The 12,572-nt window shown below is 38.3% G+C and overlaps 2 protein-coding genes across 8 annotated transcripts in view; one reads left to right on the top strand and one right to left on the bottom strand.

The window, feature by feature from the left end:
• LOC106876033 (polyadenylate-binding protein 4-like) overlaps positions 1–2,846 on the bottom strand; it is a 12,287-nt gene extending 9,441 nt beyond the window's left edge. The window contains exon 1 of one of the 7 annotated variants that reach the window (XM_014924416.2): positions 2,075–2,846. In XM_014924416.2, the coding sequence (XP_014779902.1) occupies positions 2,075–2,200 (126 nt within the window). In that variant the 5' untranslated portion in view covers positions 2,201–2,846. Of the gene's footprint in view, positions 1–945; positions 1,085–1,167; positions 2,044–2,070 lie in introns of those variants that run through there. The other 6 variants (XM_014924460.2, XM_014924452.2, XM_052972510.1 and 3 more) reach the window with 6 other exon arrangements.
• Positions 2,847–2,994: 148 nt separating this feature from the next.
• LOC106876026 (putative protein DDB_G0292252) lies at positions 2,995–11,527 on the top strand. Its single transcript, XM_014924404.2, has 5 exons — positions 2,995–3,806; positions 5,965–6,415; positions 7,918–8,039; positions 8,520–8,655; positions 10,268–11,527. Exons 1-5 carry the CDS (start codon positions 3,241–3,243, stop codon positions 10,433–10,435), a joined length of 1,443 nt encoding a protein of 480 aa, XP_014779890.1. The 5' UTR covers positions 2,995–3,240; the 3' UTR covers positions 10,436–11,527.
• Positions 11,528–12,572: the final 1,045 nt, after the last annotated feature.

Here is a 12,572-nt window from a genome sequence, read left to right as displayed (position 1 = left end):
CCAAATCCTGTTTCCTGGTTGCGTGAAAACTATCAAACTTTAAACCTCTAAAAACTTTTAAAAACATTTTTTCTGGAAAAAAGTGGAACAACTGCGCACATGTCACGGAGGGAGTGGCTGTGTGGTAAGTAGTTTGCTTACCAACCACATCGTTCCGGGTTCAGTCCCAGTGCGTGGTACCTTTGGCAAGTGTCTTCTACTATAGCCTCAGGCCGACCAAAGCCTTGTGAGTGGATTTGGTAGACGGAAACTGAAAGAAGCCCGTCGTATATGTGTATATATATATATGTGTGTGTGTTTGTGTGTCTGTGTTTGTCCCCCCACCATTGCTTGACAACCGATGCTGGTGTGTTTACGTCCCCGTAACTTAGCGGTTCGGCAAAAGAGACCGATAGAATAAGTACTAGGCTTACAAAGAATAAGTCCTGGGGTCGATTTGCTTGACTAAAAGGCGGTGCTCCAGCATGGCCGCAGTCAAATGACTGAAACAAGTAAAAGAGTATATGCTAAATTTCCCTTACATCCAGGTTACTATTGACAAAGAATGTGTCGCCTCTCAAACTTGTCTACTTTCTACACGGCCTTCTACATCTCCATCTCAAACTTTCCTTTGTCAATTTCATATTTCGGTTTACACGTGCAACAAACATCAACTGTTGCTGTTGAGTCAAGCAATTGACATCAATAAAGTTCATAATTGAATAATGAACTTAAATTGTGTTTATATAAGCGTAGAAGTGGCTGTGCTATAAGTAGCTTGCATCTGTAATGAACAATGCTTTAATCGAACATTGTAAATATAATCAAATTATTATTGTATATTTAAAATTGTAAATATTTAATCGATACAGCTACTTCACCCTTTTTATGTTTGTCTGTCCTTGTTCGTCCACTCTTTGTAATGCCTTTATGGCAAATATTTATGAAATAAAGTAGCTTGCTTACTGACCACATGGTTCCGGATTCAGTCCCACTGCGTGGCACTTTGGGCAAGTGTCTTCTACTAAAGCCTCGGGCCGACCAAAGCATTTTGAATGGATTTGGTAGACGGAAACTGAAAGGCAGCGAACTCTCCGATATCGAAAACATGAATCTGAATTTTTATTTTTATTTTTATTACTGGTTCAAAAGTTATAGGAGCGGGGATTCGAAAAAGTAGCCCCTTACTTTTAAGTCTGATACTGATTCTATCGGTCACTTTTGTCGATAAACAAACCAACACGGATGTCAAGCGGTGATGGGGCCCAGAACTTTAGCAGAAGACCCTTGCCTAAAGTGTCGCGCGATAGGACTGAACCTGAAACCAAGTGATTGCAAAGCGAGCTTCTTAACCCCATATCGATGCCTGTATTTTGTAAGAAGTTTCAACATCGTTAGATGTGCCATTCAGGAAGTCCACGGCATTTTCGGAATGCTACACCTAACGGCAAATTGCTTTCAATTTATTCAGTAGTGCGACCAGCCTGGTGCTGTTTTATGCCTGTTGTACGCGGTTTCTTGACCTGCCAAAAACCGCAGCCAAATTTCTCTGAAAGAGCACTACAGACTAGAAAAGGACTCGTTAAAAACATTTAACGGTCCATAATGGTTAATCTGAGACAAAACAACAAATGAGAAAGTGCATATTATATGACAAGTGTGTTGTTTGAACGAACACACAAATGTAAGATGAGTGATATTTCGGATTCGGAGAAACAAGGGGTAATCTTTTACATGCGTTGAGCGACACGGTTTCGCAATGTGTGTGTGTGTTTAAGTATTGTATATAAGAGTAGTATATAAACATTTTCAGCTTCGTCTCGGCATCGTATTTTCTTATACGACAAAGGAAGCAGTATTAAAAGGAAATGAGGTGGGGAAACAAACATGATGAAGTTGGATAGAGTTTCGGAATAAACATGCTGAAGTTGGAAGGATAAAACATGCTGAAGCTAGAAGAGTTTCGGAAGTTATCTAAGTACAACGAAAAGGAAAACAAAAATATTGTAGATTCTACGCCGCTAAATTATTTTTTCGCTCTACACACGCTCACGGATAGACAATTGTATGTATGTGTATATTCAGGTATACCTACACAAGGTGCTCCCCTAAAAGCCAGTAAAAGGGATATTTTTGAATAAAATTTTCTGTAAATACTTTTCAAATGATGTAGATTCCGATTATATCGTACGTAATTTTCCTTTAACTTGTTATGCTGCATAAAATGTTTACGGTTTTCTTTTCTTCAAAGATAAACGTGTAGGTCAATGTTGTTTTCCCACCATATAGTGCAGAGCACGTGGTTATGACGTCACTGTTTACTTAGTTGTCTGTGTCAGACGTTACCTGTGTAATGTACAAACATCTATAGGCTGACTGCAACCTGCTGTACTTTCAGAATGGCACGCCTAACAAAAAATTGCCTTTAATCTTCTACAGTAGTGCGGCTCGCTTGATGAGGCATGTCTCATGCAGCCTGCTTCTTGAAAAAGGTTGCACGTGTGTGCGATAGCCCAGCAACAAAATTCGCTTAGGAGGGGGTGCAAACCCAGGTCCAAATTTTTTTTTAATGAAAAATGTGGATTCTTTTCAATGTTAACATTAAAACAAATGCAGGTATGATAATAATTCTTATTATTATGAGGGTCGGCTGAAATGTTCATGGTCTGAGCAAGACACTCTCATGGAACGTGACCAAATGAAGACCCTTTGAAATACAGGCACAACAGAAACAGGAAGTAAGAGTGAAAGAAAGTTGTGGTGAAAGAGTACAGCAGGAGCCTCGTGGATCATTAGGTGTTTTCACTCAATAGACACTCACAACACCCGGTCTGGGAACCGAAACCGCGAGTCCGCTGCCCTAACCACTGGACCATTGCGCCTCCACTTAAACATAATACACACACAATGATTAAATAAAATTTACAAACAAAATTCTTAAACAAATCAATTTAGAAGCAAAAAGAAAAGTAATTTACAAAAACTTGCAAGCAAAGAATAAAATAATTAAATAATTAACGAAGAAAAGGAGAAAACAAACAACTAAGATGAAATGACCCGGTTACGTTGTGCTGTGAACTGACCGGAAGTAAATGTGGGATAACTCTTGTTTTCTCTCTCTAATGTCTTTAAGAGGACCTCTTCATTCCTGTTCCACACCGGTTGATCATTGGAGCAGTTTCACGGCCAGGCCACTTATTTACACCTTCAGTGGAAGCATTACCTTGACCAGGGCTCTTCTTGGACCCTGTCCATGCAAAGATGGCAACGACAGAGAGTGTAAGCCTTCTCACCACCGAACAATCAACTGCAACTCCAACATCGGTCACCGAACTGGTGGTCATACCTCAACAGCAACTGTCATCCACCTCGGCCGCTGACGTTCTGGCGGGCACTGTCCTCACTACAACCACACTCGAACAACAACAACAACAGCAACAATACCAACATCATCATCAACAACAACAATACCACCATCAACCACAACATCAGCACGAGCAGAGCTCGGACAAATTTAGCGAGGATTTACTTGTGAGCAAAGCTCTGATTGAGATTGGGGCAAACGAAGCTTGTCGGGATTTACTCAATGCTGGTGATGAGTTCGAAGACTTTTCTGCCCTGTCTTCTGCCATAGCAGCTGTCTGTAAGCTAACAAATGCTGTGTTCACCATCCATGACTGTCAAACAATTGCCAAAGCTAACCGATCCCGATGTGTCAAAGTTGAACCTTTAGACGAGAAGTTCAAATACAAATATGTCAAATATGTTTGTAAACAATTTGGTTATTCAAGACGGCGGACCTTACCTGGTATACGACCCAACCAAAAGTATTTCGTCCATTTCTTTATATTCTTTTTCTTTTACTGGTTTCATTATCATATTGACCACTGTACTTCATCTATCAATCTCTATTGTTGAATTGCTAAGTTACGGAACATAAAAGGACACAACATAAGCAACACCGGTTTTAGACTAGCGTAAACATAAACACACACGCACACACACTTCCACACAAAACAAGAACGGTTCCTCCGATGGGTTCCGACGCAGTTTCCGTTCAGCAAATTTCATTCGATGGTGTTGGTGAACCCAAGGCTGTATCAGAATACACTTGCCTAAAATACCATGCAGTGGGATCGAACCTGGAACCATGTGGTTGCAACACACGATTTTTTTTTCTTTTTAGTGCGAGATATCTCATGTGGTGTTTTCTTCTTCTCGATCAATCTATACCTGTCTGTTGTTGTCTCTCTTTCTCTTTCTCTTTCCCACCTGTTGTTAATCACTCGTTGTTAACTTTTTATATCCTTAAAACGAAGCATGGGTGTCGATATAAGATTTTATTCTTAATACTCTGTGTGTGTGTGATTACAGACGTGTGTTCTTCACACCCAACACTGTTTTCTAATAATTTTCTGAAAAATGGATATTTCTTTGCTGAAATTTTCTACGAATACGTTTCAAATGTTGTAGATAGTTATGTGTTGTTGTGTGTGTATGTGTAATCTATAGTTATGTAGATAGGCAGATAAATTTATTATCATTTAGACATGTTGCTATATGTATGGAAAGACTGGCGGATATTATTAATGATTAGTACATAGATACACAGGTATTTAGACAGATAGCTACCATTCATATAGAAGTGAAACAGTAGATTGAAAGAAACTAATTATTACCTGTGTTATCAAATAGTAAGTACAAACGTTGGTAAAATGGAATTATTAAAAAAAAAAAAAAGGACACGTATGATAACGTAGTTCTGTACAAACTATATCTAAATAATTTGAGCGACGGAATGGTTCTAGATGTGTTTGATTCTAGGGATGTTGAATCTGGCTTGATTTGCTTCACATTGCGGTACCACCATTCTCTTCATTCTAGTGTTAGTGTTTGGAAAGATCGGCATATTTGATAAACTTTCATTAAATTTCGTCATGATTAATGTTTAGCCTGGGTTTTGTGTTAGGAAAGGCCACGAATTATATGAACTCTCGTTTCACTAAACCTCATCTGTTACCATACTTGCCTTCAGTTTGTGCTTAATGTTAAAAAAAAAAAAAGGATCTTAATTATCATATACAAACAAGGTGGCGAGCTGGCAGAATCGTCAGCACGCCGGACAAAATGCTTAGCAGCATTTCGTCCGTCTGGACGTTCTGAGTTAAAATTCCGTCGAAGTCGAGTTTGCCTTTTATCCTTTCGAGGTCGATAAAATAAATACCAGTTGCGTACTGGGGTCGATGTAACCAACTTAGCCCCCCCCCCTCCCCGAAACTGCTGGACTTGAACCAAAACTTGTAACCAATTATCATATATAGAGTTTCCATCTGACCTTAATTGTTACTGCATGTCTCCAATCTGGAGTTTGTGTTATTCTGTTAAGAAAACGCCACCTCAGCATATGAACCATATTCGACTCCCTCTCAACCGCTACAATCGTAGTGAAAACTTCTCGAGTTACAAAAGTAGTTCAGACAATAAACCGTAAAAGAGATTTCCTCTGTCAACCACTGCATCGCACTCCACATGCGAATGTAATATAAATCGTTATCGTTTTAACACCTTTTCTCTGCTTATATGGGTCGAACAAGAGGTGTGTGGCTTAGTGGTTAGGATTTCAGCATTATGATCGTAAGATTGTGGTTTCGATTCCTGGACCCGGCGACTCGTGTTCTTGAGCAAAACACTTCATTTCATGTTGCTCCAGTCCAGTCAGCTGCCATAATAATCCTTTCTGCTAAAAGCACAATGCCTGAAATTTTGGGGGAGGGGACGAGTTGATTACATTGACCCCAGTGTTTCACTGGTACTTAATTTATTATGTAAGATGAAAGGCAAAGTCAGCCGCAGCAGAATTTGAACCCAGAATGTGTCTATGGGTGAAATACCACTAACCATTTCACCCAGCATTATAACAATTCTGCCAGCTCACTGCCTTGATAATAATAATAATAACAACCTGTTTTCCCTTTTGAATTTCAGAACATATAAAACTGGATGTCCTGCTCTAATTGCTGCATCAGTTGACCGAGAGAAACAGAGGATGGTGATACGATCCATCAATTTAAACCATTCACATCAGATGCTGGGTCACATGTACCCTGAGAACCGCAGGCAGTCTCTGTCACCCCATGTCCTCGCGGAGACATATCGGCTAATAGACATTGGAATGAAGACTAAGAACATCCGAGAGTATATCTGTAATGTGACTGGCAAACAGCTGACGACGAGGGACATTAACAACCTGAAAGCCAAACGCAAAAAGGAACTCAACCCTCCGCTTCATCACAACACCAGCAACATGGTTAACCACAACAACAACAACATTCATAATAATAATGATAATAATTACAATATCAATAATAATAACAACAACATCATCAACTGTAACGATGGCCACACAAAGAAAAAGAAACGAGGGACACGAGATATGGTATATTAACATTTTTGTGCTTCTAGTTCTCTTCCGCTTTGCTTTTCTTTGCTCATCAGCAGATCTGTGATAGACCTGGTTGTCATCACTATCATCATCATCATCATTGTTTAATGTCCGCATTCCATGCTGGCATGGGTTGGTCAGTTTGGCTGAGGACTGGCAAGCCAGGAGGCTGCATCAGGTTCCAGTGTGATCTGGTAAGGTTTCTACGGTTAGATGCCCTTCCTAACACCAACCACTCCAAGAGTGTAGTAAATACTTTTTAGGTGCGACCAGCATGAGGCCACTGGCATTGACCACACTGAAATGGTGCCGTTTACGTGCCACCAGCACAGGACCACTCTGATGGCAGTGGCAATGACCACGCCATCAAATGGTGCTTTTTATGAAGCAGGGGGAAGAAAGTGTTTACACGACACACTACTATTACTATTACACAAGACTCAACACTCAATATCAGAGGCTCACAGTGAACTGCTACCAACACTGGACTGCCGATCGCACACAGTTCTTTGTTTTATAACACATACATACACACATAGAGTACACACACACATACATATATACATTCATACATACATATCCTTTAAGTTCATTTACGGGGAAACATTTTGAATACGCTATTCCATTATGCCAGCCAAAACCTAATGATGCCAACTGGAAATACCAGTTTTTTTGGGTCGCACCAATCTGTGGTGATATAATGTAGGATGAATATAGTAATAATAACAATAATAATAATAATAATCCTTGGCTGGAATTTATAAATATTTTGAAATATCTAAAATATTTATAAATTCCAGCTAGGGTTATTACTATATTATATACATAATATATATATATATTTATGTATGTATGTATATATTATCATCATTTAACATCTATTTAGCATGCCTGCATGGCTCAGATGGTTTGACAGGAACTGGGAAGTCAGAAGACGACGCCAAGCTCTGCTATTTGCTTTGGCGTGGTTTCTATGGTTGGATGCCTTTCCTAACACTAACCACTTTGGCATATCTGTGTGGTTAAGAAGTTCACTTCCCACCCACACAATTTCAGATTGACCCCCCCACTACGTGACACCTTGAACACCTACTATAGCAACAGGCGACGATGATATATGAAATTTATGACAGCTTGTGTTATATCATTGAGCAAGGTAGATAACTGTTTCCCCTGGTTTGGCAAACAAAACCAAAACAGGCTCAACTGCTATTTCATGGTTGAATGTGTTTTAGGTTGTAGTATCCAATTATCCCAGCGAAGAATGGTTATAAAAATACCTGTTGTAACCAATTTAGATTGGATAAAAAGATTGGGGAAAATGATGTAAAAGAAATATATCCTTTAGACTTCAGTTTTCACTCCCTCCCTTTGTTTTTCTGCTCTCTCTCTCTTTTTGTTAATTTCCCTCTCAGTTCTTCATGTATTTCCCTTTCTGTTTTTTTCTCCCATTACAATTCTCATTAATTCCTTTCCATAACGACATTATTTTGCAGGAAGTAACTTCTCCAATTTCTAGCCATGTATTTGATATTTCCAAAGGTCTGCCTGCAACTGGGGTACCTGTCTTATTATTTATTCAGATTGAGAAGCGATCTTGGAAACTGCTTCAGAAAAGGTAAGAAACTTGTTTAACACTAAAGTGCAGTTTCTGAAAAAAAAAACAAAAAAACAAAAGGAGTTGAACATTCTAAGTAAGAAAAATACTCATCATTTTGTACAGTTTGAGTCTTGATTGGTTCATACTGGTTTGATCTACTCCTCTCTATGACACCATGAACACTTCGAAATTATATTTCCAATCATATAAACCACTTGGAATACTTGTTTTAGCAAGTTTGAAGTGATTTCTTTTGTGCCATAAACCATTTATCATTTCTGTGGTACCCTCCTTTCCTTGATTCATTAAGCACATGATCATTTTGCTTAATGATTAATCCAGTGCTGGATTGAAGTATGAAAGAAGAGGGCCAAAGCAAAACAGATTTCTTGTTGAGAAACCACATGGCTTATCATGTTTTAGAAGAAAGGATCAGTGTGTTAGTGATTGGGTTGTTCTCATTGTTTTTTTGACATGTTTGTATTTCTTTAATTCCAGTGCCAGTAGCATTGATGGCCATGTTGCATTCCTTGCTGGACAAAAAATCGTTAAGACAACAGTGTATAAGTTGCTGTTTGATACAGAATCTTATTTCAAAATCACAGACCAGTCAGCTTTTTATCCCTACATTGAGGTAAGGGTCTCCATTCTTTGGGCATGGATGTACACGTGTGCATGCATGTGATGTACCAGAAGTAGTAAAACAGAGTATATTGAACATTATAATACAATGGTGTAGTGTCAGAAATCATCATCTTCATAATCACTCTTTTATTGTTCATCATCATCATTTAACGTCCGCTTTCCATGCTAGCATGGGTTGGACGATTTGACTGAGGACTAGCAAACCAGAAGGCTGCACCAGGCTCCAAGCTGATTTGGCATGGTTTCTACAGCTGGATGCCCTTCCTAACGCCAACCACTCCGAGTGTAGTGGGAGCTTTTACATGCCACCGGCACGAGTGCCAGTCACACGGTACTGGCAGACAAAATTTATTGATGCAGATTTTCTGCAATCGAATGTTCTTCCTGTCACCAAGTACCATCCTAGATGTTGGAACAGTTCCATCCTTTTATTTGTTCATTTTACTTATTCATTTTCACTCGATTTTGGCCCCATGTGTAATGTTCTTTGTTGTTTCTTCTTCGTTTAGCCCCTTGTGGGCAATAAAAAAATCAAGAATTGTGTAAATAATGTATTATTTGGAAAAAATCTTATTTTATTAACCAATGACTTCACACCTGTTTAACAAATTATTTGCTTTCATTATTATTAAAAGGTGTCTGCTGGGGTCGATCTTGCCTTTCATCCTTTCTGGGTTGATTAAATAAGTACCGGTTGAACACTGGGTCGATGTAATTGACTTGCCCCCTTCCCCGCCAAAATTGCTGGCTTTGTGCCAAAATGTGAAACCATTATTATTAAAAGAAACAAGACACGAATGTGGCTGAATTGTTAAATGTGTTGGCCAAAACAGGCATTTCTTCCGACTCTTTACATTCTGAGTTCAAATCTTACCAAGGCCAACTTTACTTTGCATCCTCTTGGGGTTGATAAAATAAGTATCTGTTGAGTACTAGAGTTGATGTAATTAACTAACCCCTCCCCTTAAAATTACTGCCTTGTGCAAAAATTTGAAACCTTTCTATTATCATCATTAAAAGGTAATCATTGTTGTGTCCAGTAACAGAGATTTCTATAACCATGGTAACATCATTCCAAACTTTGGGGAACAATGATTAATATTAACATTAGAGTAATGAGCAGCAGAATTAGTAAAGTGCCAGATGTGCTACCTTATGGATAGATTGCTGTTTATCATAGTTCAGCTCATGGAGACACATGGCCCAGTGGTTAGGGTTTGGGACTCATGAGCATAAGATTGTTGTTTCAATTCCTAGACTGGGTGATTCATTGTGTTCTTGAGCAAAACACTTCATTTCACATCGCACCAGTCCACTCAGCTGGTAAAAACGAGTAATCCTATGACAGACTGGCATCCCTTTCCAGGAAGGAATATATACACCAGAGAAACCAGAAAACTGGCCTTATGACCCCTAAGGAGTAATGTAGACCTAGGGTTTGATAATAAGCCCTCAACATTTATATTTGTCTTGAGACCCTTCTTTAACTGTAGTTCTCGTTATGGTTAGGGTTGATTTTATATCAGGCTAAAGAAAATGTTTTGCCACAATTAATTATTGTTTATTAATTAATAAATCAATTATTTTTCTTTACTTTACAGCTTGTGTTCCAAGTGATGGACCCAACACTGATACACCATATTCCAATTCAAATCAGCCCCCACAGCTATTCCTGCCACAGAGAACTTATCCAGCAGAACCCCAGTGTAACCTCGTCCTTTCCTCAGATGTCCCCATCACCCACAACTCCTGCTTCACATATATCATGAGAATGTCACCATCATTGTTAAACCTCTGGACACAAATGACTCCTCACACTCAAGTGTTTCCTTTTACTCACTAACTTCCCAAGAGTGTGACTATTAAACATATATATACAGACGTTTACTCCCACTCAAATGTCATGCTTACCTCATGTTAAATGTTATCTCTGTTATCTTTTTGAGTGTAAGTGCAAGCAGATAGTTAAGCTTCACTCTTATTTAAGCATGTGACTTTTCTCAGGTCTTTCATTCCTAGTGAGAGTGTGTATCATACAGCTAACAACACAGATAGGTTTCACTCTCACTCAAGTGTCAAGGTTTCCTCGTGTCTCTTTGCTCATTGTTATCCCAAGAAGTGTGAGCATCGCACAGCTTAGAGAGACAGTTAAACTTCACTCTCACTCGAGTAACAAGCTTTCATCACATATCTTTACTGATATCTTGAATGCGTAACCTTAAGGCAGCTCAAACACACACACAACTACACACAAAAATGTGCTCACACTTATATTTACCCTTCACTCAAATTTGGGCTTTCTTGAGATTTTTGTTGGTCTCCCAAGAGTCTGTGTGAAATCACACGCACTCTCACGACTCTACTTCTAACCAAAGAAACGAAAATTTATTTAAATTATTCTTCCAGTGAAAAGCAAAATAAAAAAAAAAGAAAACAAAAAAAACTGGGTAACTTTCTTGTATGAAATACCTTGTGTCACATCTTTTTATTTCATTTGAAGTGACAACTCCTCCTCACACATACACACCGATTTCTTGCCAAAATGAGGGCCCACCACTACCACCTCCCTTTTAAACCTCAAGGATATAAATATGTTATTTTGGTATATATCCGAAATGAACTGCAACTGAAGTGACTGTATTTTGGTGTGTTGTTGTCTGTGGTACGTTAACTTCTGCTGATATCAATGATCCTATTAACTTGAAAGATTTATATCTATACAGAACAAACTTTTATTTTATTTGCTGAAAGAAATTTGAGAAGAAGGATGGAAGAAGAAAAAATGTTATTGTTACTGTTCTTGTTTTTTTGTTTAAATATATTTTACATATAAAATTTAAAGAAAAAAAAATCCTTGTAAACTTGTTACTTTTTTGTGTATATATATATATCTTCTGGCACTTGTGCCGGTGGCATGTGAAAAAACATTCGAGTGAGGTCGTTGCCAGTGCTGCTGGACTGGCTCCTGTGCAGGTGGCACATAAAAACACCCTCCTGTGCAGGTGGCACGTAAAAAACACCATTTTGAGCGTGGCCGTTGACAGTACCGCCTGACTGGTCCTCGTGCCGGTAGCACGTAAAAGCACCCACTACACTCTCGGAGTGGTTGGCACTAGGAAGGGCATCCAGCTGTAGAAACTCTGCCAGATCAGATTGGAGCCTGGTGCAGCTTTCTGGTTTGCCAGTCCTCAGTCAAATCGTCCAACCCATGCTAGCATGGAAGGCGGACGTTAAACGATGATGATGATTATGATGATATATATATATATATATATCAAGAAATTTTATCTATAATTATTATTGTGGCATTTACCGTTAAATTAGCAGTTCATACATGTGCATCTATTTGGTTAATCTATATATATCAAATGGCTCCACTAAATCAAAATCGAATTTTACAAAGTATCACACCCCCACGGGTATCAACATCATCAGTTTGATGAATCAAAACTGCCATGGGTTTTAAACAACTACAAACACACAAAATTCTTGTCAAAAAAAAGATAAACATCTGCAATAGAATGATGGGTAATTTTAAGATAAATAATAAAAATAGACAAGCAAAATAGGAGTCAAAATTTAAAATTTATAATTTTCTGAATAATATGATTAGAAATGTACAGTATATATATTTACTTGATAAAAGTGTTTGTGTTAAACTGTACAGGAGAGTTTAGGTGAGTATTTTTTTCATTTTTTTTTTTTTATGTTACTTTGATTTTTTTTTTGTGTGTCAGTGATTTTAATTGTTTAAATTAATTCTGTGTAATTTTGTGTTGTTAAAATTTTGTTTCTTGTAAAATATATGTATATCACATTTGCAGAAATGGGAGTTGGTGAGATTCATAAAAGAAGATGAAAAAGGCAAAATAAAGGAGAGAAAAAAAGAAGGAAGGAGAAAGTGGG

Source organism: Octopus bimaculoides, chromosome 13, assembly GCF_001194135.2.
Source record: "Octopus bimaculoides isolate UCB-OBI-ISO-001 chromosome 13, ASM119413v2, whole genome shotgun sequence".
Lineage (NCBI taxonomy): Eukaryota > Metazoa > Mollusca > Cephalopoda > Octopoda > Octopodidae > Octopus > Octopus bimaculoides.
The sequence above is the reverse complement of the archived record's forward strand: the minus strand, read 5'-3'. Positions and strand labels throughout refer to the sequence as shown.